Source organism: Triticum aestivum, chromosome 3D (assembly GCF_018294505.1).
Source record: "Triticum aestivum cultivar Chinese Spring chromosome 3D, IWGSC CS RefSeq v2.1, whole genome shotgun sequence".
NCBI classification, from domain to species: domain Eukaryota; kingdom Viridiplantae; phylum Streptophyta; class Magnoliopsida; order Poales; family Poaceae; genus Triticum; species Triticum aestivum.
In genome coordinates this window covers 600,291,938-600,319,531 of record NC_057802.1, presented here as the reverse complement: position 1 = coordinate 600,319,531, position 27,594 = coordinate 600,291,938, and the positions used below count along the sequence as shown (strand labels likewise).

General features: G+C 46.8%; 1 protein-coding gene and 1 long non-coding RNA gene across 2 annotated transcripts; one reads left to right on the top strand and one right to left on the bottom strand.

Annotated features, from left to right (window-relative positions):
* Nucleotides 1-2,618: 2,618 nt before the first annotated feature.
* On the bottom strand, nucleotides 2,619-8,065 carry LOC123076641 (glycosyltransferase-like KOBITO 1). The gene is made up of 9 exons (XM_044498784.1): nucleotides 7,940-8,065; nucleotides 4,761-5,150; nucleotides 4,027-4,183; nucleotides 3,511-3,662; nucleotides 3,305-3,351; nucleotides 3,202-3,267; nucleotides 3,055-3,105; nucleotides 2,849-2,957; nucleotides 2,619-2,748 (listed from the first exon to the last, which is right to left on the bottom strand). The coding sequence occupies exons 1-9, from the start codon at nucleotides 8,063-8,065 to the stop codon at nucleotides 2,668-2,670; spliced, it is 1,179 nt and encodes a 392-aa protein (XP_044354719.1). The 3' UTR covers nucleotides 2,619-2,667.
* A 3,309-nt stretch (nucleotides 8,066-11,374) lies between these two features.
* On the top strand, nucleotides 11,375-14,114 carry LOC123075805 (uncharacterized). The gene is made up of 4 exons (XR_006436206.1): nucleotides 11,375-12,003; nucleotides 12,073-12,703; nucleotides 12,983-13,041; nucleotides 13,910-14,114. It is a non-coding gene; the product is annotated as an uncharacterized lncRNA (long non-coding RNA).
* The last annotated feature ends 13,480 nt before the right edge of the window (nucleotides 14,115-27,594 follow it).

Sequence of the window (27,594 nt, the reverse complement as noted above, 5' to 3'; positions counted from 1 at the left end):
GCCCCCACTCTAACCTATCGTGAATTTATTTTCAAGCAACATTTCGTCACAAACCGATCTAACAATTCTTACCATATCAATAAATTCCTGGTGGAACTAAATACGAGAGTACTTAACAGTTCATTTCACGTCCATCCGCAAACATTCCTAGCTAGCATGCACGTGAGGAAGGTATTAAATCTTTCATACAATCACCACAATCTACATTGGCTAGAAACAATAGAAATGATTGGTGCCGGTAGAAATAATGAGTTGGCCAAGCTGCATGCCCATTGCTGTGATACTGACTTCTCAAAATAAGGAATCCTCCAAGAGTGATAAAAAGTAGAGTAATCTCCTAAACTGAAGAAGGCCAGGGATGAGACTGACGTTTTTCTGTAAACTGGCTTTTAGTTATATGTATGATAAAAAGAAAGGAACAAAGAACACAATAAAAGTGGCTACAAATATATAAGTATAAAAACATGCAACTACAGAAGTACCAATTATCTAACAAAAGTACGATGATACTTTCCCGAGATGATTGTCGATTGATACAATGATCTAATCCTCTAATTACCAACTTGACAACTAACCTAATGTCTACAGACACAAAGCAAATACTCTTGGAAAAAAATCAACACACAGAAAAATACAAATGTTCCTGGACCATTCAAAGTGTACATGAAAGCCATACATATGAGTGGACTCCCACGTCCATATGCAAATTTTCAAGCCTAAGATGTGGCTGTACCTGCTTTGGTCAGTTTGACAGCCCCAGCTTCATTAGTCTTTGGATCTGATTGCAAGCTCCATCTGCATCAGTCTAGGAAAGGCATCTGGATGATTGGTTCCTATAAATAAATTGGACAATATAAATTTAAACAATTTGGCTTACCCATAAATCTAACAAATCTAAGCTGGAGCTGCAAGCTACGCTGAGACAACCAAAAGTTTAAAGATGAACTGATGAAGAAAAAGTAACCACTTGAAAAGGAAAAGAAATAGGAACAAAAACGATGTCGCTCTACAATCGTCTCTCCCAACTCCATTCCCCTAGCTTGCCCTCTCACCTCCCTGCATATCAACCAAAATATCTGATCGAGACCAGACAGAAGCAATGGTGGGAGAGTGATGCGACGGCAATGAGCTGGGCCAATGCTCCCAAGAGAAGAGTGTGTCAGTGATGGGCGTCGTCTAGTCGATGCCAGTGGCGATACCTAGGGTGTTCTATGTAACAAGTTCACTGCACATTTTTTTGTCTAAAGCAACACATACATGTGGAAATCATGCAAGAATAATTAAACTATTATAAATATATGTATTTTACAACTTTGCATTAGTGTCACAAACATATTTGTGCTTGAATGGCACTGTCGTAAACCTATCGAAATTGAAGAAAGAGTAACAAGATGTGTTAGCATTACCTTGCAGTTGGACCACCATATCCGAGCACATCCTTTGACTGCCCAGCAAAGGTCCTCCCTCTCGCTCAAACAGGAGGCACACACCCAGCTAGCGGGCTGTTTCGCATACACGCTGATAATTCTGCCTTGGTTGTAGGCAAGTAGGCTGGTATATTCAGCTATCATCAGGAACTCCTCTTCACAACTGTATTTTGGCGGATTTTTTTTTACTGAGACCAGATGCATAATCATGGAGGTAGCTCAGTTTTCAAGGCATAAGATGGGTAAGCTATCCCAAAAAATGAACAACCATCATGCATATCCATATGGGAAGGGAGTATTAATTACTAACCTTGAAGAACTTTTTTTTTTGGAGAACATTACTAACCTTGAAGAACTTTTTTTTGAACCTGATGCTGCGGAACGGTCATTATGCGTGCCCAAATAAAAGGAACTGCTTATAACTTGGCAGATTATGCATACCTAAAAGAATAATTGAGTAGTGGATGTTCAAGCATAAAAAACTTTTCAACTGGATGTTCCTTACCACACATCAAGTCAATCTTAACATTTTTCTGACCCCATGTCTTCTTCCTTCAGCAGCAACTTAAAAGATTGTACTTAATTAGGAGTAGAGATAAAAGCAAGGCTGCACACACCTAGGTTCGGCGCTCTTAATTAATTTAACAAGCAGCAAAGAATTGAATGTCAAAATTCATCAAAGTTACTTAATCTGTTGTCAGCGATGACTTGTTGCACATACCAGAGGTCTAATATTCTTTCATTCTCTTCTCTTTTCTTTCGGAGTAATATGCAAAATTAGCTAGATCCATGCCCAGTCTACACTAAAAGAGCATAAGAACTTATTTCTGGGATTATAGACTAAACAGAAGTATGGCAAGCTACGCAGATAACAAGGCAACTCGAAACTATGTTTTCAAGCAAATGTAAACAATATCAGACACACATAAATCATACCACAGTATCATACTTCAGACGTAAACCGAACAAACAAAATTCATATCAGAGTATTCAGACATAAGTTGTTTACATCAGCCAACATTATATCCAACGGAACTTGAGGAAATTATGTTCTTAAATACAGAGAAGGTTTACCTCACTGAATGGATCTTTTATATCATCATGCTCGACCCTGCTTTCCTGCAGAGTGCAGACATGCAAGTTAATTACTATGCATAAGAAGTCCAGCAGGTGTATTAGGACCACCGTATACTTACATAGTTAGGAAAAATAACCATGTCAACATCATCGGGGACGTCAGCTAACAGGCGTCTGATGGAATACTACCGGGATATAACAACTCATCGGTGTCTAGATGCATTATCCAATCCATGCCAGATTCCTACCATGAAGAAAAATGCTTTTTGTTTATGATAAATACAATACACTAAACGAACACTATTAATAATTGTTGGTGATAAGCCGAAAACAAACATATATACCCGGGCCATCACAATGGCCATCTCCATGTTGAGTGCTTGCTTCAAAAACAGTTTGTGGTTGCAAGGCTTGTAGAAGAATCCTGCGAGCCAGGTTTCGTTCCGGATTCGGCTGCAGGTGAAACATATACATCATCAGAATGGGCATCGAAACGAATTTGTGTATAGCCCGACGAGGCACGCGGGCGGCGAAGATTGTTTCGGACCACCTGGCCTGCTGCTCCTCAAGCTCCTTGGTCCTGTACACCACCTTCACACCCCTAAAGAAGAAGAAGAGAAACAGAGTCAGAGATTGAGAACAAGCAGAGTGAAATTGGTACTACTGGATTCTTGGAAATCTCAAGCGAGGAACGCACGGGGATGGACTCGAGGACCCCGGCGACGCTGGGCTTGGCGGCCTTGCCCTCGACGAAGAGAAAAAAGTGTGCGACACCGATGACCTTATGGTAGAAGAGCCACGGCAGGATCTGGTCCAGGCTTGCGGAGGTGCTCGTTTGCACGCACACCTGGCAAGCAAGCAAAAGATCAGCAGGTCGGACACATCGGCCATGGTGAGTAGCTTCATGGTGGTCCATGGTGAGTAGCTTCAAGTGTAATCTTCAAAAGCAATCAGTATTAAAATCAGTTGATTCGGAAATAGAAAAGGCATCAAGGAAGCAACGTACCTCAAACTCTGGAACAAGACCTTGGTCTGCAGCAACCTTTTGCATCAACCGGAACCATGGGCCAATTCGAGGGTTTGGCACCGCTGCCCATCCAGGCCTCCCACCTTGAGGGGGGGGGGGGGGGGTCTCATCCTCCCTCAGATGTGGCACACCTTCAGAAGTAGATTCACAAGAATGAGCAAACGATCAATTATAAAACAATGATTGTGGTAAGAAGGAACCACTAATTAGTAATCAACATGCCTGTATGCATGTGGGTTGAAAAGCATGGACATTGCTCACAAACCATGAAACCAAACAATTGCAGGCTCACAGTATACAGGGAAATCAGGAAAAATATAGAATATAATTAACTGCCTGTATGCTAGAAGAATAAGTGCAGTAACTTTTGAATGTATTAACAATTTGTATATGGTATCATATTTACGTATTTAATAGGATTTTACACATAACATATCGAGGTTTGATTGCACCTTTGTGTTAAACAAGATACAGACCAATGAATGCAGAACCAACCGATTGGATGGACAGTGAGTGCAGGGCGGTTGGAGACCTCGGAAACAGCCTCTCCAGTGGCTTCCTGCCACCGACGGTCAAGATCATCCTCTGCAACAATGCTGCGTTCATGCTTCAATAACCTAACATTCCCATTTGTAAAGCTCTCCATCCCCTCCTAAAAACAAATATCAGCAACGGTTAGTTGGGAACTATGCCACAAACACATCTGTACACCAGTGAGGTATGCAATTTACTACGGTATACTCATGGATAAGAAAATCTAGGGACAACGCACCTACTAAACAGTGTGCTTGTTACTCCCAGATTGCGCTCACTGCCACTATGTTGGCAGCAACAGCGGCCATGCCTCCGGTCACAAGTGTACTTCCAGATACTGAAATAGTCTCCATACACAGCTTTGGCAACAAATTTCTATTTTCTGTATCAAAACCTAGAAGTATAGGTTGAATCTATTCTTCAAGACAAATCTAACCAAATTATTATTTTTAGACTAACCAAAATAATGATACAGAATACAGTCAGAATAATTTTACTGCACGCATTATATGATGACATCTATCCCCACATGGAGGTTTTTCAGTAGACAAACAAAGAGCGAAATTCTGGCCTTCACGAAGCAAATCGTGAGGCAGGGATTTCTCTCATCGAACAAGCTTCCTGCTTCACAGGTCGGACACATCGGCCGGCGACCGGCGAGGAAGAGGGCGGAGGTGAGATTGGAAAGGTAGTACTTTGGGGTGGTGGGTGTCCGGCGCGTCGAAGTGGAAGGACCAGCCGCGGAGGTAGGGGAAGGCGGGGGCGGAGAGCACCTCGACGCAGGAGGCGGCGGAGGAGTGGAGGGATTGCAGCCTCGACGGGGCCGGCACGGCCAGGCGAGGGGAGCCGGCGTCGTCCACGCCGCCGCCGCGCCACTGGAGCGCGAACGCGAGGAGGGCGAGCGCGAGCAGTTGGGCGGTGAGGAGGAGCAGCAGGTGGCGCCACGCCGCGGCGGCCGCCGACGCGGTGGAGGACGGCGACCGGAGATCGGGCCGAGGGACCGAAGGGCGGCGGCGGGCGAAGGAGGGCAGTGTCGGGGCGACGAGACCTCGCTCGAGGACGCACAGTCGGGCGTTTTTTTTTCGCTGGTTAATTTTCGCCGGTTTGTGCTCGGTGGTTTATTTTCGATTGTCTCAGTTAATTACGACGGAAGGTTGGGCGTGTGCGGGACTCGATCGCGGGGTTTTCATTGGTTTTTTGCGGCTGAGCGGGAGGTGGGAGCAAGTACCAAAGAAGTACCAAAAAAGACCATATTAGGTGGGACGAAAATAAAACCTGAAACGCGGACTACCAACTGAGACATTAGAAATAGAGATATGCGCACTGCTGATATATGGATGCGACCATGAGTGTGGCTGCACCGTCAATCACTCCAAAGTCTCAACTCGTCGACACTTTCCCCGTCGACGGCACCTTCCCGTGCGACTACAGGAAGTACTGGCTCACCACGCCGCTGAGCCACGCCGCGCGTGCCAGTACGCTCCCTGCTGCTGCCTGGAGCAGTGCGGCTTTTCCGGCTCCCGGCAGATGCTCCTTGACCACATCTCGGCGGACCACTCCGGGTCAACCATTCTTGTCCGCTACGGCCAGACGTGCAACCTCAGCCTGCCGCTAGCTGTGACAGCATTGGCACGTCCTACACCACGGCGAGGAAGACAAGGCGGTAACTTCTTCTGGCGCCGACCAGCACCCGAATCTATTCCTCGTGTCCCTTGGCGAGGACGACGGCGTCACCACGACCGTGTCGCTGGTGTGCATCAGGGAGGACGGCACCGCGCCAGGGGCGCCGCAATTCGCGTGCAAGCTCGCCGTTGAGCACTCCGGCCGCGACATAAGGCCGACAATGAAGTCTTCCCCCGTGAGCAGCAGCCCCCTGTCCGGCCGCCAGCATCCCACCTCCTCGGCCTGCTTCCTTCGACACTGTCGTTGGCCCGTAGCCAAGTCGGTAGTAACAGATCACAGCTACAAGAAATGAAAAATATGTGAATCCAAGGAAACTGCAGTGTAGACCATACGATTGTGTCGGTGGAAACGACACCTATAGGATCACGGGGATCCCTTCTACGGTTGGCGGGCGCGAGGTTGTGCAAAGAGTGGGTCTAGTACCCAGCATAAGGAGATTTTACCCAGGTTCGGGCCGCGTGGATGCGTAATACCCTAGTCCTGCTTTTGTGTATTCTTGAGTTCTTGAACTAGCTACAGTGCGTGCGTAGTCCAAAAAGTCCGACTCCCTCCTCAGTACGCCTCGGGCCTCTTTTTATAGGTCAAAGGGGTTGCCACAGTGGCACACAGGAGGTGAAAAGCATGTACAGTGTACAAGCTTATCGCCTGACATCACAGGACAAACGCATTAAATGTGCTACTTAGATGTCCTCTTCCTTTACCGGGGACAGCAACGAATCCCGTCCCGTCCGTCGCCGCTTCGCCTTGCTTCGACACGTGTCCAGGCCAACGAGGCTCGCAGCGCCATGTAGGCTGGCAGGCTGCTAAGCTCTTGTGGTGGCAGGGTCTTCATGAAGATCTGCATGCCACCACGCAGGTGCTTGACTAGTTGGTTTTGGAGCCACGTACTGCCACATGGGTTCTTGCATAGTTGGTGGGTCGGTTGCTGAGCTGGGGCGGCGACGGGGCGGCAAGGCCATGCCGCGGTTTGGCTGATATTCCCGGCAAGGGTCTTGCCGGGGCCTTGTGAGTGTCCTCGGCAAGAGTCTTGCCGGGGCCTCGTGGGTATCTTCGGCAGGAGCCTTGCCGGGGCCTCGCGGGCATCCTCGGCAAGGAGTCTCGCTGTTGTCTTGTCTTCTGGTTCCTATCTAGGCCTCGCAGGCCCTTTTGTCTTCACAAAGATCTGCACGCCACCAAGCAGACGCCTCCCGAGCCTTGCCTCAACATTGTCGATGGTGCCGGAGCTCTCAGGCTCAAGGGTGGTGGCCTTGCCGGTGTTGGGTACTTTTGCCCTAGCAAGGCTCTTGCCGGGGCTGCGTAGGCCGCCCCGGCAAGGGTTTTGCCGGGGGAAGCCCATCTTGTTGCCTCATCCTTTGCGCTGCTCTGGTAGTCTTGTGTCTTTGCTCCCTTCCTCTGCCTCGCTAAATATGGCTGCAGGTGCGGCTCTGACCGCTCGTGCACAAGTAAAGGGGTACAGAAGAAGGGCCCCTGCTTTTGTACACCGAGAGGAGCCCCCGGGCCTAGGCCACACATGAGCGCGAAGCATAGTTGGGCCAGGCCCAGAACGGTGCGCGTGCACGCGTGGTAGAGTTTTACCGCAGTAACTCCCTCGCCCGTTGCACTTCCCCATGACCTGCGTTGAATGCGTGACGTGGGGGTCGTGCGTGGAGTGACCGCAGCATGCTTGCGTCACCCCGTGGTTAATAGTAGAGAGGCGGTCCGCGTCCTCCTCATAAAAACAGAGGAAGTCGTAGGGGCGCGGCTCATTTACTAAGTGGACTCGGGTCGTGGCCATATGGCACCCGCGCCCCACGATCACGGGGCGCGAAATGGCCGTTCCACGCGCCATCTGAATCCTGGTTCACCCGCCACGTGTCCCCCATGCACCGGGGAGGGCAGGCGGTGGACGCAGAGGGTACGGGTTTTAATGCCGGGGTGGGGGGCCGGGCGCCGCTGATTGGAGCATCGGGTCGGTCATGTTACCTCGCGCCCCCGGCGGCTGGATTGGTTGGTTGGGGCGGCCGCTCTCGGCTCGCTTGGCCTCGTCCCCCTATAAAGAGGGGAGAGGGGCAGCGCCTTCCCGCATTCATCCTCTTCCAGTTCGATCCCTTTCCTTCCCTTGTCATGGCGAGAGGGCGCGGTCGTGGCCGTCCTTCCGTGGAGGTGACCAATTCTTCCTCCTGCCAGAGAGCTGCAGCGGTAAAGGAAGAACCGGACGCCCGAGGTGAAGGCCATGCTCGAGGCAGAGGCGTCGGACGGGGCCGCGGTCGGCGAGGCGGTCGAGGCAGAGGTGGGCGTGGAAGGGGGACACCCGCATCGTCATCATCTCCGTCACCATCTCCTCCTGCTTCGTCAAGCGGCCATGTCGGGGACACGGCACTGGAGTTTATCCTGCAGTTGCGTGAGCCACCGCGCAGCCGCCTTCGTCTTCCCGAAGCGTTTGCGATGGTGCTGGAGATTGATCAGCCACCGAGGTTGAGGCTTCACATGAAGGGGTGTTGCGATGGCGACATGTGGGCGAACACAAGGTTCCCCGCCCCTCATGTAATGCTCCTCCGTCGGGGTTGGAAAACCTTCGCACGCGCCCACTGCTTGATGAAGGGGCACGTTCTCCACTTTAAATTAGTGGAGGGCGATCTGCTCCCCGTCAAGGTCTTTGGGCGCTCGGGAATCTGGTTAGGGTGCTGCGCGGAGAGCTTGACTGATGAAGAAAGCTCCTCCTCGAGCGACGATGACGAGGAGGACACCGGTGGGGAGGACGACGAGGACGGGTCCGACTAGGCCTCGGACACATCGTCCTCGGGCGGCGCCGGCAGCACCATCATCTGCACCTGGCCTTTCCCCTGGCAGAGCGATTTGCCGGGGGTGGGGCCAGCTCCTTGAACTTCTCGGGGTCGCCTCCTTGGGCGGCTGGCGTGGGAAGGCCGGAGAAGACGAAGAAGGCGGGTGGCGGGCCGTCAAGTCGGAGTACGATGGCATCGACGCCTTCGTCTCGTATTGCCGGCCCGCTGCCTCATCTTTCGGCTCTTCTCCCGGCACCATCATCACCAGCCCTTTTCTGGACGGCCACCGGGATGTTCTCTTGGTGTCTTCTGCTGCTCGTACCTCACCTAGGCACTCCTTTTGCCCTCCTGCCATCTTGTTCCGTTTCCTTGGGAGAGGGACAAGAAAGGGATTACGGGCATCTTATCTCTTTTTAGTTTTTAAGCCTACTGGCCTTTGTCAGATTTAAACCTTGTAATCCCCTTGCTCAAATATGCATTCCGCATGAATTGTACTTGTTAACAATGTATTAATGAAGAAAAGGGTGTTTGCCAGATTCTTTTGTGCGTGAGCGAGGCCCACGCCAACGAGCAAATCCTTATTATTTTTAGGAAAACTCTTGTTTTAAACCGGCTGATTACTCGCACCGATCCACCGCCTTGGCAGCCAGCCACGTGTCCATGTGAACACGTGAGGACTGCCGCTCTTTCCCGCAGCACGTGCACTGGCACTATATTTTAGCGGAGCCTTGTTCCTATGCAGCTAGTACTGCTGCTACTGGTACTTCGACCATGTGCATACTTGCATGCGTCCGCACCGAGACACCCAGGAGGACGCTCTGCTCTCTCTCTCAGCTACCCTCCACCGCCATATATTTTTATTCTTTTTTTACAAAGCTGACTACATTCTTTTGGATGTCTGATGCAACTATGGCCTGTGCTGCAAAGTGATTTTTCTGTGATATTCAGCTTGAAAAATGTGATTATATTATGGAATGGAGGGAGTAAGTGTTTGGCTCGCCATGTTATTGTGTCAACATTAATTGACGATCTCTTAGTATTTTTCTCTAATCAAATATATATTTGTTACATCGAAGAGTCGGTAGCACGGATGCTACAAAGGACGGATGGTGATACCGCATTCAAACAATGTTATAAGACGGTCTGCTGTAAAGCATGATGCGTGGCGCTGCGCGGCTTGGTGATGATGTTGCATGCAGCTTCCCGCAAGTGATGCATCGAGGTCACCGTCGTTCGCTCCGAGCGGTGCGAAGGGTGGAAAGTGCCTCTGCTGCGAACCCACCAGCGACGTACCTTGCTCCATCAATCGCTGGCGTACCCAGTGCTGCGACACACCACCCATTGGCGCCTGTCGGTGCTGCAACAAAGCATCGCCAGCGGCTGCCGGAGCATCACCAGTGCGGCGATGAAGCTTCGTCGGGCTGGCAAAACCTCACGTGGTAATGCAATGGAGCATCGCCGGTGCTGCAACGAAGAATAACCGGTGTTGTGTTGGAGCATTTGCCGGGCCACCGGTGCATCGCCGGTGCTGCGACGAAGCATCATCGATATTGTGTTGGAGCATTGCCGGGCCACTGGTGCATCGCCGGTGCTGCGACGAAGCATCATCGGTGTTGTGTTGGAGCATTGTCGGGGTGCCGGTGCTGCGATGAAGCATCGTCGGTGTTGTGTTGGAGCATTGCCGGGCCGCCGGAGCATCGTCCGTGCTGCAAGGAAGCATCACCTGTGTTGTGTTGGATCATTGCCGGCCGCCGGAGCATCATCCGTGCTGCAACGAAGCATCACCGGTGTTGCGTTGGGTCATTGTCGGGCCGCCGGAGCATCGTCCGTGCTGCAACGAAGCATCACCAGTGTTGTGTTGGAGCATTGTCGGGCTGCCGGAGCATCGTTCGTGACTCCGTGCTGCAACGAAGCAGGATGGTCGCAACGGCGTCGTTGCTGCAACCCGGCGATGCAGACGTGGCCGTACATGGCGAGCTCGTCCGCGTTTTGCTCTGAGATGATCAGTGACGAGGCTGCTGCAACCTGGGAAACGAGGATGTTTATCACATGTCGATGGCTGGCTGGAGTCGCTGTGATGCTGTCGTCATCTCGTTCAAAGCACACCGCCGCGCCATGTCGCTCCATTGTGGACTGTCATTTGACCTCCAAAGTTCGCATGCTACTGCCATCCACTTGCTAGAGAATAAAATACACCACTTCTGCTGGCATGCCATTACAAGCCGTATACGTACATGGCTGGAAGTCGCCACGCCTCGCCTAATAATGCAAGTGCAGCCGCTGAGATGCTGTCGTCGTGAGCAGGACGCTGCGTGCATGCGAACGCGCGAGTACGGCTGTGAGGCGTGAAAGAAAATGACTGCAAACGGCTACAGCCGACGGGCTTTGCGGGGGAGCGTGCATGTGTAGATCGGACGGACGCGGTGCTCTACATCGGACGGTTGCAAAGGCGACTTACGAAACGGGATCCATCGCCCGACTTACGCCTAGCATCGCCCTTATTTTTAAGATAAACACGGTTACCCGGCAATAACCTTGCCGTCCTACCGCTCTATAGCTCGACTACACTCACGCTCTTGGCGGAGGTAGGGGCAAAGTAGAATTAGGTCCTTTGTCTGTTCCCTTTCCATCGCACTACAACCAAGTTCCGGCCAAAGAAAGGTTTTTCACTACAACAAGAACCCCACTATACCAACGTATGTCTAGCAACAATATAACAGGATGTGTTGTTTTACCCGAGGAAAAAAATATGATGCGTTCTTTCCCACTTTCCCCACTTTAATGCTAACCTCCCCGTTCCCACACCTCCACCTCTTGTGCACGAAGCGTTTTCCTATTATCCCGTCGTTTTGGCCTTCATCCTAAGCGAGGGACGCACCCACATCAGCTAGGGTTCCAACCACCGCCGTCCTTCGCCCTCGACCGCCTCCCCTGTTCCCTCGGTACGTTCAAGAGCCTCCGCCAAGCCCTCCTTCCTCACCACTTTCTCCGTGCGTTGGGGACGCACTCGACGTCGTCGCTCATCCTCCTCGCATTGGGGAACGCATCGCCGCCGTTGTTTCATCCGCATGACCGGAGATACAGATGCCGGCGTTGTTCCTCCACAGTCCACATAGCAAGGAACGACGCAAGCACCGACACCCCAATCTTCGTCAACTGCAGTAATTCAGCAGGTCCTATTCTGCCTCCCCTGCATCTGTATTTGTATTCTGTAAAAGTAATATTCCCCGCTGTCCTCGCCCAGCCTTGTTTCTCCTTGCCGGCCGCATCTTACAAGTTACAGCACCAATGGACCGCATCCTCATTGAGGATTTTCCTTGCCTGCGCAGCTGCACATGCTGATTTCAAACCTACCATGATTTCCTATTTTACGCGCATCACTGAAGGGAACCGTTTACTGACACATAAGTTTCTTGTTGAAATAAATGGCGGATTCTTCTACCGAAACGTTGAACAAGAGATGATTTCTGCAGAGACAACAAGTTCAGAACCTGTAAGGTATTTTGCTTAGTGTCTCTCTCTCTCTCTAAATATTGTACTCATGTGTTTGTATATCACGCAGGTTTGCTAAGGAAATGACCATAATTTCGTGATCAACCCAAAAGGCATTTGATCACCCAGGCAGAGTTGGGGTAACCAATTCTTAGTTGTTACTTCATGATGGTTCTAATGCACTTACATTCAACCTTGATCTGTTTTGGGTTCCAGTTTAGTTAAGAACATGTGTCATGATTTAACCAACTGAACTTCGAACACAGAAGTTGTTTGAGATTATTCGTATATATACTACTTTTAAGCGTCATAATAATCAGTTAAGTGTAAGACAAAAACCATGTAGAAAAGCAAGTTCGACAACCTTTTTCACCAGGCTTATACCTGAACAGCTGATGCATGTGCATATGGTATGTAATTGTAGTAAGACGGGAACATGCCGATTGATGTTTCAAGTGATGACAATGCATAGGGCCTGGAGGCGTGGTTCGATGCGGCAGTTAACAATCATGCAATTCTCAGGAAGAATGATTTTGTACCTTTTTACTCAATACTCATTTCTTGTGATGCATTAGGTTTTAATTTTCCTGCTGCTATGTGTGTGGATCAATCCTTACTGATTTTCTTGCCGCTTGTGGTCTGAGTCCTTATCTCTGCTCGGGGTGACGCTGCAAGATCGGACGGAAACCAGACTTCTTATGGTAGGCTCAGTCTCGTATGTTCTTTTATCCCGCAGCTAATCAATTATTCTGTGATGTCCTCTCTTGTATACTAATTATGGCATGCTGTTGTCTATACTAATTAGATCATGCATTCCTTCAAGGTCAAGTCAGGGGCTCAGGGTAGACAATTCATAGTTTTCTTGTCGATTCGCCTTTCTGTTTGTTAGTTCAATATGCATGTCTTCTTTCTATGCATGCGTTGATAACTCCGGTTGTTCCAATATGATGATGCTTTTTTTCGTGTTGTTGCTTCTGCAGGTTCTGAGAATTTTATTCATGGATCAGGAAATTCTAATGTGTGACTTTGTAGTACTCAGGTAACAATTACGTTTTGTGTAATGTATATTATTTAAAGATTTTTGATTTGATGGCACTAAGATTTCTCCTAATACACCATGGCAAGCATGGCTAATAAATCATCCCAAGAATGGGTAGTACGGGATTGATGTGACCCAAAGCTAATTAGTGCAGAGACCGTTGGAAAATGGAAATTTTCAATTATGTATAGTTGGTATAACTGGTTACCTAGAATACTTATCATTTAGTCGGTTGCTGAATTCATCTCACTTTTACTATTAATATAATTTTGGATAATTTTTGGTAGTAAATACAAGCTGATGGTTCACAATGAATGGCCATGGCTGTACTTGGTGTTTTAATATGCAGTTTTTTATCTGAACGAGCCATGGGTATTCAGAACATGTGCATGACATTTAAGAGAGAAATAGATTGTCCTCAGTTGAAAAAGTAAGGGTGAAGACTCGAAGTCTCTGTGTTTGTTCTTCATAGCATGGCAATGACCCTTTCGCTAGTGCGAATTTTGTTATTTCTTTACAGAGCGATGCTACTGATGTTGCAAGTATCTGCACTTTCCACTTCTGCATTTTGGTCTTTTTTATAGAAAATAGACTAGAACACTAAAACTATATAATGATAGTTCATATAGTTTTGAAATGATGCGAGATGCAAAGAAAAAAATAGTACACAGATATAGGTTGCATAATCTACAATATTGTTTAATAATTGTTGTAGATGTTTTTATAATCAGATTATTAATTATCCCACCTCTATCTACAAATCTAAGTCTTGGTAAAAAACATTTGTACAGTACTCATTTAAACTTTACTTCTCTATTAACCTGATTTTCTTTACTATAATTGCTGACCTCATATTGTTATTTTGTAGATTACCAAGGTAAATTGAGGATGCATGACTCAGATTTTGATTGCAAGGCTAAGAAGATTTTGATTCTGAGGCAAACAGTTGGGCTACAACAAGACAATTAGAATGTAATTTTTAGTATCAATGTTTCAAACATTATAGTTGATTGCAAGGTCAAGAATTGGCCTACTACTAGATAGGTTCACCTCTTGTAATCTTTGGACCATGTTCTTTGTAATGCCACATATTTGATTTAATATATTAGACATGTTATATTGTGTCTCGTATGCACTATTGGCGTTGAACTAATGATTTTGGATGCAATATATGAAAATCATTAGTTGTTCATGCTATCCAGCGAAGCTTCTAGAATCCTTTTGTGCAGGGTCACCACCAACGCATATGTAGTGTTGTTGGGCCCTAGCTTTATATGTTGCTACCTAACAACGCTTCTACATGATGTTTACCAACGCATGTATATACGTTGTTGTAGATCCTTCCAATGCCACCAACGGCAACGCATACTAATTCGCATACTAATTCGTTGGTGTAGGCCTTAGCAACACATATATGGACATACGACAACGCATTGATTCGTTGCAAAAGGGGGGTTCCTGTTGTAGTGTTTGGACACGGGAAAGAGGGAGCATGGTGGTATAGGAGCGAGCAAAGCTTCATACGTTCAAGTTCCATACGGAAGGGTAGAGTAGGGGATGAAAAACTTATCTGATTCTGCAGCCCCCGGCGATCTTGGCTTGCCGTGGTCGGATCTCTGGATCTGCAGCCCCCAGCAACCTTGGCTTGCCGGGGTTGGGACGTCGGCCTGTTTCCTTTCCATCAAACAGCTCAGCAGAAACGCCTGCGCATCCTGCAAATCAAAAAAGGGCGGGAAGGAACAGAGAGACGCACACTCGACCTCTATGCTAGGGGTTAGTCGCCGCTAAGCACTATCAAACCTAACAAAGAGGGAGACTCAACCTAGTATGCATGCTAAAACTTAGGGCGCCAATGCTTCATTTATTTATGCTCGGGGTCTGCGCCTGGCTTTGTACAAACGGTTACATGCCTTGCCGGCAAGGCTTGTACAAAAGGTGGTCTGCCGGGGGGGGGGGCAACCGACCTTATGGGTAAAACTTGCAAAGATGTTCGATGTTTCAGGAGTTGCTCACTGGAATACCATCTTCGGTCTCCAGGCGGACTGCGCCGGGCCTGGTGACTCGTATTACCCGATAAGGGCCTTCCCACTTTGGCGTCAACTTGTTGGAATTTTTGGCCGACTGAGCGCGCCGAAAAACAAGGTCGCCTTCCTCAAAGCTTCAGGCATGAACCTTGCGACTATGGTAGCGGCGCAAGGCTTGCTGGTAGCGTGCTGCTCGCACAGCCGCCGGAAGACGATCTTCCTCAAGGAGCGTTGCGTCATCTTGCCGCAATTGCTCTTGCTCAAGCTCATCATAAGCGAGCACTCGGGGTGACCCGTATGTGAGTTCTATGGGGAGAACTACTTCTGCCCTGTAAACGAGGGAGAAGGGTGTCTGGCCGGTGGCTCGATTTGATGTCGTTCTGATTGACCAAAGAACCGCTGGCAATTCATCAATCCAGCATCTTCCGCACTTGTGTAGCCTGTCAAAAGTCTTTGTCTGGAGGCCCCACAGTACTTCAGCATTTGCTCTCTCCGCCTGGCCGTTGCTTCGTGGATGTGCAACAGAGGCAAAACAGACGTTGCTGCCGTTGAATATACTGCATGAAGGTGCGGCTTGTGAACTGCGTGCCGTTGTCGGTGATGACTGTTTGGCACACCAAAACATCAGACTAGCCCCTTGAAGAACTTGACGGTTGATTGTGCTGTCACCTTTCTCACTGCTTCCACCTCTGGCTACTTTATGAACTTGTCAATCGCAAGATACAAGTACTCAAAGCCCCCAATAGCACGGGGAAAGGGGCCCAGTATGTCGAGCCCCCAGACCAAAAATGGCCAGGAAAGAGGGATTATTTGGAGAGGTTGAGCTGGTTGAAGAAGCTTCTTTAAATGGAACAGACATGCTTCACACTTGGTTACTAGTGTAGTTGCATCCTGGAGGGCGGTGGGCCAGAAGAAACCTTGCCGGAAAGCCTTGCCGGCAAGGGCTCTCGACCCTATGTGGGAGCCACATATGCCTCCGTGTATCTCTGCCAATAGCCCTAGTCCGTCCTCCCGGGGAATACACTTCAATTTCACACCGTTTGGTCTTTTTCTGTACAAAACGTCGTCGACGAATTGGTACATGGCAGACTGACGGGCTACTTTCTCCGCTTCTTCCTGCTCCTCAGGGAGCTCCCCTGTTTGGAGAAATCAAACGGTATGTTGTGCCCATGCCGGAGCCTGAGGCTCAACGGCAAGGACTAAAGACATCTCTTCTGCTACGGGAGCGGTCGTCTCCATGGCAAGGGCTTGAGGCCCTGCGAGAGACTATTGCTCCTCGGCCATCTTAGCGTCTCCGGCAACATCCTTGCCGGTGGCTCCTGGGAGCTTGGCTAGAAAGTACTTGCCGGGGCTCAACTTCCTTTGCTTATCTTGCCTTGCCGATGGTTCCACGGACGGCTGAGTTAGTTGGAGCACAAAGGTCCCTGGTTCCACAGATAACTTTAAGGTAGCACGTTTTGACAGGTCGTCAGCAATGCTGTTCTCTGCTCGAGGAACATGCTCTGCCTACAGACCATCAAAACGTTCCTCCAGCTTTCTCACTTCATCTATGTAGGCCTCCATCAACGGGCTCTAATAATCTTTGTTGACTTGTTTGACGACAAGCTGTGAGTCACCTCTGACGATGAGCTTTCTTATTCCGAGGCCCCGCGCCGCCTGCGGGGGGCATGGCTCCATCTTTGGATTTAGCGGCGTGCGGCTCGTCGTCTCATGCATGAACGACGCCGCTCGCCAGGCTCTGGCTGCCAGAGCGCCGTGGGTGTTCGCGGGCCGCGCCTCGCCCCCATCCGCGACCGCCCCGTCGCCCGCCCGCACTGGTATGGGAGGTTCGGCTCCAGATGAACCGATCACCGTGATCGTCTTCTTCTTGGGAGCCATGTCGATGAAGAACTGCTATACTAACTGCTAGTCCGGATTTTCACAACTGCGCCCCCTACCTGGCGCGCCAAAGATGTCGGTGGAAACTACACCTATGGGATCACGGGGATCCCTTCTACGGTTGGCGGGCACGAGGTTGTGCAAAGTGCAGGTTTAGTAGCCAGCACAAGGAGATTTTACCTAGGTTCGGGCCGCGTGGATGCGTAATACCCTAGTCCTGCTTTTGTGTATATTTGAGTGTTCTTGAGTTCTTGAACTAGCTACGGTGCGTGCGTAGTCCAAAAAGTCTGAATCCCTCCTCAGTACGCCTCGGGCCTCCTTTTATAGGTCAAAGGGGTTGCCACAGTGGCACACAGGAGGTGAAAAGTATGTATAGTGTACTAGCTTATCGCCTGACATCACAGGACAAAACGCATTAAATGCGCTACTTAGGTGTCCTCTTGCTTTATCGGGGACGGCAACGAAGCCCGTCCCATCCGTCGCCGCTTCGCCTTGATTCGACACGCGTCCAGGCCAACGAGGCATGCAGCGCCATGTAGGCTGGCAGGCTGCTGAGCTGGTGTGGTGGCAGGGTCTTCACGAAGATCTGCATGCCACCACGCAGGTGCTTGAGTAGTTGGTTTAGGAGCCACATACTGCCACGTGGGTTCTTGCTTAGTTGGTGGGTCGGTCGCTGAGCTGGGGCGGCAAGGCCTTGCCGCGGTTTGGCTGATATTCCCGGCAAGGGTCTTGCCGGGGCCTTGCGAGCGTCCTTGGCAAGAGTCTTGCCGGGGCCTCGTGGGTATCTTTGGCAGGAGCCTTGCCGGGGCCTCGTGGGTATCCTTGGCAAGGAGTCTCGCTGTTGTCTTGTCTTCTGGGTCCTATCTAGGCCTCGCAAGCCCTTTTGTCTCCACAAAGATCTGCACGCCACCAAGCAGACGCCTCCCGAGCCTTGGCCTCAACATTGTCGATGGTGCCAGATCTCTCAGGCTCAAGGGTGGTGGCCTTACTGGTGTTGGGTAATTTTACCCCGGCAAGGCTCTTGCCGGGGCTGCGTAGGCCGCCCCGGCAAGGGTTTTGCCGGGTGAAGCCCATCTTGTTGCCTCGTCCTTTGCGCTGCTCTGGTAGTCTTGTGTCTTCGCTCCCTTCCTCTGCCTCGCTAAGTATGGCTGCAGGTGCGGCTCTGACCGTCCATGCACAAGTAAAGAGGTACAGAAGAAGGGCCCCTATTTTTGTACACCGACAGATTGACTGACTAGTATTCCATCTGTTATGCGTCAAGTGACGCAATTTGCTGTTCAAAAGGCTAGGTGTATATGTCACTACGGTTTTACCACTTTATATAAACCAGCTATGCTCTTGAGCTGAAAGTTCTTTTCAAATGTGCCGAGGAAACAGTTCGCTCCCGCGTCGGTCTCCCAGGCGCCAAGGGCGACTACAGAAAACCTAGCCGCCAGGCCGCCGGGGGAGGCTGTTGGGCGAAGCCCGCACGGTGGATGGTATACGGCGGCAGCCGACCCCTTCCTGTCTGTTTGGCGTGACGGTGGTTTGCATATCACCATTGTGGGCTTGTGGCTGTGGCGTCACGTGCTCATCCTCGCGTTTGTTGTCGTTACCGTGTCAACTCGTGTACCATAACCAAAGTGACGTACTGTAGCATCACTTGTTTGTCTCCAACTTCCATTTCTACTGCACCAATGTCTTTGTCGACACGCGTACCCTAACTGATGTGGCCGTGGTGTCATGTGCTCATCGCCGCGTTCGTCGCTACCGCACCGACATTCTCATTGACTCGTGTACACTAACCAATGTGGTCGTGGCACCACGCGCTTGTCTCCATGTTTCGTCGCTACCACGCCGATGTTGACATCGACTCGCGTATCCTAACCAATGTGGCTATGGTGGCGTGTGCTCGTCTCCGAGTCCTTTGATGATATCGTGCTGTCATCCGTGTCGACTTGTGTACCCTGATCGTTGTGGCCGTGATGTCCCATGCTTGTCTCCGTGTCCTTCGTCTGCACCGACGTCTAACTCACACGCGCATCCGTCGTGGCTATGAACGTGCAATGACTTCTATATTTTTCTAATTTCATGTTTCAACATCTATGTTCGAATCTTCTGGATTTGAAAAATTGTTACATTCAAGAAACTAAAATGTTAAACAAAATAATATAAATGGAAAAAAATGAAAGATGAAATAAGAGAAACTAAAAACAGAAGAAAAAATAAAATCTCAAAATAAAAACGAAAAGAAGTAACAAAAAAATGAAAAAATGAAAAGGAGAAGGGAATGGGCACACACTTCGAGCGGGTCGTTGGCCTTCTTTTATAACATAGTAGTGTATGTGCGCCATCGGGCCCGTCCCTACGGGTATGCGTGGTAAGAAATCATTGTTTTGACCTTTTTGTCAAAGTTTATCATGATTTGACCCACTTTCAAAAATTTAGCCTGATATGATTATTTTTTGTAACGCCATCCACCATGGTGTTTGGGGTTCACCGTGCACGGAAGATGTCATGGTCCATGGCGTTTCCCTCCTGGCATTTTTCGTGCGTGATTTGGCGTATTTGTCGGGAGAAGAAACACCACAGACACGTTCTTTAAGCCTGAGGTTACCGCCATGGAGCATGACGTTTTCCATGCAACCCAAACATCACGATGAGTGACTTCACTAAAAAGACTAGTCCGTTTTGAAATTTTAAAGAGGATCAAATCGAGTTAAACTTTGTTAAAAGGATCGAAACATTGATTTTTGTCATGCTTGACTCGCATGGTCGGTCCCTTAGCCTGTCGTGGGTCGGACCCTTGTCCTGCCTTAAAGCAACTATTCTTCTGGTCCGACGGAAAAGTTGCCGGCTTGCAGGCGGAGCGCTCGACGCTGGACTTCGCCCGCACAGGAGAGATCCATTTCGCTTTGGAATAGGTCAATGTTTTTTTAAGGGAAATTTCAATATTGCACACGTTGGACACAGACATCAATTAGAGCCGCAGGAGCGACTCCATCCTGTGGTGACGGTGGAACTTGTGGTCTACAAGAGGAGGCCACGATCCCAGCTGGGTCGGTTGTTATTCTAAAAGAAACTAGGTCGGTTGCAGTAGCCTGTAGGTAGGTCCAATGAACTAAAAATGTGAGACCTGCTGGTCTGAGAATAGTCGGTTTGGGGTCACACGGCCGACTCTCGATCTCACTCCTCTCACTTTTTCTCTCCGGAGCTGTCTTCGTCCTAGGTCATTGGCTGCCGCCCGCCCATCTCCGGCCACCCCCTACCTTCACCTTGCCCGTAGTTTGGTTGATATCATTTTGTGGTTAAAAAATTTCAGAAATTTGTTCTTAGGAAAAATGAACTTATTCCGAAGAGGTTCTTTGATCCAGAGTCCCAAGGGAGTCACCGGAGGTGCCCCGTACCTTGACCTTCACCTTCCGTGTAGAACGGAGGTTCGGCTGTGTGAATGGTCACACAACGCCTTCATGAACGATGTTGAGTTTCACCAGGAGTTTACGCAATTCATTGCAAATGCCGGGTTGACTGACTTCCTTGCAGATGAGTGTGGCCAATACCACCTCCTCGCAAAATTTCTTTGTGCAAAATTTCCATTTCATGTCTAGACTTGATATCTCCATGGTACGCTTTGATTTATATGCTCAACACTTTGAGATAATGCTTTGGTTTTGTCATCTTGTGATATTTCTGGACGGGGAATAGGTAAGAATTATGTACCACTATTACGTTCATTACCATCGTAGACTCTGCTTTAATAACAGATGATATAGACCTAATGACCTTGCTCAATTTTCATGTGACATTCGTTGTTAAGTCATTTCTTGTAGAACCCTCTTTTAAGATATTTAAGCATAATAAAATGGATCAAACACAATATAATAGATCCAGCTAGATGAATGTTGTTCATCTTCTATTTTGCATTTCCTTATATATGTATGGAATATACTACTACCTCTGTCCCAAAATATCAGAGTTTTTGCAGTTCAAATTTTCAACTGCAAAAACGTATTATATTTTCGGATGGAGGTAGTATATAATAATTGTATAACAAAGCATTGCATACTTACTAACATTTAGTAACATAGTTGGATGACTAGTATAAGAAATATTTTATGTATTGAAAATGTTTAATTATTGCAAGTTGTAGAAAGCAAAAATGCTTAGTATAAACACTTACCCAGGCACAACAAATGACGAAACAAAAAATACAATTTGGAATGAACTAAACAACGAGAAATACAAATCCTTTTTATTTTCTCTTGTTCAACTCACCACGGTACAAAACTTGCACGGGGTTGTGCATATATATGCAAGCAGCCACCGACCTACCACAAATCTAATCGTATATGTACTAGATATCCTACAACACTACCCAGACTAGTTACATAGCTGACTCGGACATACACATGTACCAACTCATCCAGGACACGTACTAGACTCGGACATACACATATACGAACTCATCCGGGACACGTACTGGTACTACCAGCTAAGCTAGAACGAGCTAGTGCTGACTCGATTAGAACACCACCTAATTACCATGGAAACTGACCCACTGGCCTACCACGTGGCTTTTTGCTGAGCGGGTGGCAGCGCGTCCAGTCCGGCAGCAATCCTACCTCCCAAGACATCATCGGACTAGAAGAAACCCAGGAGACTAGGAGAGGAGGCCAGAGGAGCCATGAGAGGTCCACAAGCCATGGAGGCGCGCCCTAGGGGGGCGCCCCCAGGCTTGTGGGCCCCTCGGGACTGCCCTAACCTTAATTCTTGCTCCATAAATACCCAAATATTCCATCTAGATCAGAAGAGTCCAAGAAAATACTTTTCCGCCGCCGCAAGTTTCTGTTCTCGTGAGATCCCATCTTGGGGCCTTTTCTGGCACTCTGCCGGAGGGGGTCGGATTCGATAACGGAGGGCCTCTACACAAACCTTGCTGCCCTTCGATGATGTGTGAGTAGTTTACCACAGACCTACGGGTCCATAGCTAGTAGCTAGATGGCTTGTTCTCTCTCTTTGATCTTCAATACAATGTTTTCCTCCATGTTCCTGGAGTTCTATCTGATGTAATCTTATTTTGCGGTGTGTTTGTTGAGATCCGATGAATTATGGGTTTATGATCAGATTATCTATGAATATTATTTGAGTCTTCTCTGAACTCATTTATGCATGATTAAGATAACTTTGTATTTATCTCCGATCTATTCATTTGGTTTGGCCAATGATACGTCTTCAACATATCCATAATTTTTGATTGTTCCATGCTATTATATTATCCATCTAGGATGTTTTATATGCATTTATATGTTGTTTTATATGATTTTTGGGACTAAGCTATTAACCGAGAGCCCAAGCCAGGTTCTGTTTTTTCCCTTGTTTTTGAGTTCGCAGAAAAGGAAAACCAAACGGAGTCCAATTGACATGAAATTTGACGGAGATTATTTTTGGACCGGAAGAAGCCCACGGAGCATCGAAGATGGACCAGAAGGGTCCGGGCTGCCCACGAGGGTAGGGGGCGCGCCCACCCCCCTGGGCGTGCCCCCCTGCCTCATAGACAGCCCGGAGACCCCCCCTGACTTGTTCCCAATGCCAATACCTCTCATATATACCCAAACTTCCGAAAGAAACCTAGATCGGGAGTTTCGCCGCCACAAGCCTATGTAGCCACCAAAAACTAATCGGGACCCTGTTCCGGTACCCTGCCGGAGGGGGGATCCCTCTCTGGTGGCCATCTTCATCATCCCGGCGCTCTCCATGACGAGGAGGGAGTAGTTCACCCTCGGGGCTGAGGGTATGTACCAGTAGCTATGTGTTTGATCTCTGTCTCTCTCTCTCTCTCTCTCTCTCTCTCTCTCTCGTGTTCTTGATTTGGCACGATCTTGATGTACCACCAGCTTTGCTATTATAGTTGGATCTTATGATGTTTCTCCCCCTCTACTCTCTTGTAATGGGTTGAGTTTTCCCTTCGAAGTTATCTTATCGGATTGAGTCTTTAAGGATTTGAGAACACTTCATGTATGTCTTGTATGTGCTTATCTGTGGTGACAATGGGATATTCACGTGATCTACTTGATGTATGTTTTGGTGATCAACTTGCGGGTAGAAACTTTGGGGCACTCTTTGAAGTTCTTTATGTTGGTTGAATAGATGAATATGAGATTGTGTGATGCATATCGTATAATCATACCCACGGATACTTGAGGTGACATTGGAGTATCTAGGTGACATTAGGGTTTTGGTGATTTGTGTCTTAAGGTATTATTCTAGTACGAACTCTATGATAGATCGAACGGAAAGAATAGCTTCGTGTTATTTTACTATGGACTCTTGAATAGATCGATCAGAAAGGATAACTTTGAGGTGGTTTCGTACCCTACCATAATCTCTTCGTTTGTTCTGCGCTATTAGTGACTTCGGAGTGACTCTTTGTTGCATGATGAGGGATAGTTATACGATCCAGTTATGTTATTATTGTTGAGAGAACTTGCACTAGTGAAAGTATGAACCCTAGGCCTTGTTTCCTAGCATTGCAATACCGTTTTCGCTCACTTTTATTATTAGTTACCTTGCTGTTTTTATATTTCCAGATTACAAAAACCTATATCTACCATCCATATTGCACTTGTATCACCATCTCTTCGCCGAACTAGTGCACCTATACAATTTACCATTGTATTGGGTGTTTTGGGGACACAAGAGACTCTTTGTTATTTGGTTGCAGGGTTGTTTGAGAGAGACCATCTTCATCCTACACCTCCCACGGATTGATAAACCTTAGGTCATCCACTTGAGGGAAATTTGCTACTGTCCTACAAACCTCTACACTTGAAGGCCCAACAACGTCTACAAGGAGAAGGTTGCGTAGTAGACATCAAGCTCTTTTCTGGCGCCGTTGCCGGGGAGGTGAGTGCTTGAAGGTATATCTTTAGATCTTGCAATCGAATCTTTTAGTTTCTTGTTTTATCACTAGTTTAGTTTATAAAATAAAACTACAAAAAAATGGAATTAAGGGTGCCTCATATGCTTCATCTTTTTAATGTCTTCCGTGAAAATAAGGATTCCGATAATTGTGCTCAATTGCTAGAGGAAGAATGCATTAAAATGTTCGGCACTAAATATTTGAATGATGAGCATGATTGCAATGTTGTTAGTACGAATTCTTTGAATACCCATGATGCTAATGATATGCACAGCCACAAGCTTGGGGATGCTATGTTTGATGAAGATGATATGTTTAGTCCCCCATGTTTTGATGGGCAAATTTATTATGATGAAAGAATGCCTCCTATTTATGATGATTATTGTGATGAAACATATGCGATAAAGAATAAAGATAACCATGAAACTTGTCATGATTATGATTACCCTTTTTCTGAACATTACTCTTTTAATGTGGAAACAATTTATAGTAATCGAGTTTCTTATGATACTCCCACTATTCCGAATGCGAAGAATTTTGCTTATGTGGAGAGTAGTAAATTTTCTATGCTTGTAGATCATGAAAAGAATGCTTTATGTGCTGGGTATATGGTTGAATTCATTCATGATGCTACTGAAAATCATTATGAGAGAGGATCATATGCTTCTACATATTGCAATAATATCAAGTTTCCTCTCTATGTGTTGAAAATCTTGAAGCTATGCTTGTTTTGATTTCCTATGCTAGTTGATTCTTGTTCCTATAAGTTGTTTGCTCACAATGTCCCTATGCATAGGAAGTGGGTTAGGCTTAAACGTGCTAGTCATATGCTTCATGATGCTCCCGTTATGTTTCAATTCTTATCTTTTATGTGAGCATCATTGGCATCATCATGCCTAGCTAGAAAGGCAATAAAGAAAAGCGCTTGTTGGGAGACAACCCAATATTTACCTTTACTGTTTTTGTGTGTTCACATGATTATGCTACTGTATTAATCATGTTTTATAGCTTTTGTTTCAATAAAGTGTCAAGTAAGACCTTTAGGATAACCTACGGTGATAGTTAAGTTGATCTTGCTGAAAAACAGAAACATTTGCGCGCACGAGATTAGTTTTCATAAATCACATGAACGTGCTTTTCAGTTGATTCTTTTTGTAGAAGAAATAACAAATTTCTTAGGACTTCCTAATTTGGGTAGAATTTTTGGAGTTCCAGAAGTATTCGAAAGTTACAGATTACTACAGACTGTTCTGTTTTTGACAGATTCTGTTTTCTATGTGTTGTTTGCTTATTTTGATGAATCTATGAGTAGTATCGGAGGGTATGGACCATAGAGAATTTGGAATATAGTAGATATTACACCAATATGAATTTAGAATGAGTTCACAACAGTACCTAAGTGGTGATTTACTTTCTTGTACTAAAGGAGCTTACGAGTTTTCTGTTAAGTTTAGTGTTGTGAAGTTTTCAAGTTTTGGGTAAAGATTCGATGGACTATGGAATAAGGAGTGGCAAGATAAGCTTGGGATGCCCAAGGAACCCCAAGGTAATATTCAAGGATAACCAAGAGCCTAAGGTTGGGGATGCCCCGGATGGCATCCCCTCTTTCGTCTTCGTTCATCGGTAACTTTACTTGGAGCTATATTTTTATTCACCACATGATATGTGTTTAGCTTGGAGCGTCATTTTGTTTTATTTTGTTTTGCTTGCTGTTTGAATAATATCCCAAGATCTGAAATTCTTAAATGTAAGAGAGTCTTCACATAGTTGCATAATTATTCGACTACTCATTGATCTTCACTTATATCTTTCGGAGTAGTTTGTCGTTTGCTCTAGTGCTTCACTTATATCCTTTTAGAGCACGGTGGTGGTTTTATTTTATAGAAATTATTGATCTCTCATGCTTCACTTATATTATTTTGAAAGTCTTTTAGAACAGCATGGTAATTTGCTTTGGTTATGAAATTAGTCCTAATATGATGGGCATCCAAGATGGATATAATAAAAACTTTCATATAAAGTGCATTGAATACTATGAGAAGTTTGATACTTGATGATTGTTTTGAGATATGAAGATGGTGATATTAGAGTCATGCTAGTGAGTAGTTGTGAATTTGAGAAATACTTGTGTTGAGGTTTGCAAGTCCCGTAGCATGCACGTATGGTAACCGTTGTGTGACAAATTTGAAGCATGAGGTATTTCTTTGATTGTCATCCTTTGTGTGGAGGTCGGGGGCACACGATGGTTAACTCCTACCAACCTCCCCCCTAGGAGCATGCGTGTAGTGCACGTATGGTGAACCGTTATGTAACGAAGTTGGAGCATGATTTATTTATTGATTGTCTTCCTTATGAGTGGCGGTCGGGGACGAGCGATGGTCTTTTCCTACCAATCTATCCCCCTAGGAGCATGCGTGTAGTACTTTGTTTCGATGACTAATAGATTTTTGCAATAAGTATGTGAGTTCTTTATGACTAATGTTGAGTCCATGGACTATACGCACTCTCACCCTTCCATCATTGCTAGCCTCTTCAGTACCATGCATTGCCCTTTCTCACCTTGAGAGTTGGTGCAAACTTCGCCGGTGTATCGAAACCCCGTGATATGATACGCTCTATCACACATAAACCTCCTTATATCTTCCTCAAAACAGCCACCATACCTACCTATTATAGCATTTCCATAGCCATTCCGAGATATATTGCCATGCAACTTTCCACCATTCCGTTTATTTTGACACGCTCAATCATTGTCATATTGCTTTGCATGATTATGTAGTTGACATCGTATTTGTGGCAAAGCCGTCGTTCATAATTTTTCATACATGTCACTCTTGATTCATCGCATATCCCGGTACACTGCCGGAAGCATTCATATAGAGTCATATTTTGTTCTAGTATCGAGTTGTAATCATTGAGTTGTAAATAAATAGAAGTGTGATGATCATCATTCATAGAGCATTGTCCCAAAAAGAAGGGAAAGGCCAAAAAAATAAAAGAAGGCCAAAAAAAAGGGACAATGCTACTATCTCCTTTTCCACACTTGTGCTTCAAAGTAGCAGCATGATCTTTATGATAGAGTCTCTTGCTTTGTCACTTTCATATACTAGAAAGAAATTTTCATTATAGAACTTGGCGTGTATATTCCAACAATGGGCTTCCTCAAATGCCCTAGGTCTTCGTGAGCAAGCAAGTTGGATGCACACCCACTTAGTTTCTTTTGTTGAGCTTTCATACATTTATAGCTCTAGTGCATCCGTTGAATGGCAATCCCTACTCACTCACATTGATATCTATTGATGGGCATCTCCATAGCCCATTGATACGCCTAGTTGATGTGAGACTATCTTCTCCATTTTGTCTTCTCCACAACCACCATTCTATTCCACCTATAGTGCTATGTCCATGGCTCACGCTCATGTATTGCGTGAAAGTTGAAAAAGTTTGAAAAGGCTAAAGTATGAAACAATTTCTTGGCTGAAACCAAGGTTGTGCATGATTTGAATATTTTGTGTGACGAAGATGGAGCATAGCCAAAATATATCATTTTGTAGGGATGAACTTTCTTTGGCCATGTTATTTTGAGAAGACATAATTGCTTTGTTAGTATGCTTGAAGTATTATTGTTTTTATTTCAATATTAAACATTTTTCTTGAATCTTATGGATCTGAATATTCTTGCCACAATACAGAAGATTACATTGAAAATTATGTTAGGTAGCATTCTACATCAAAAATTCTGTTTTTATCATT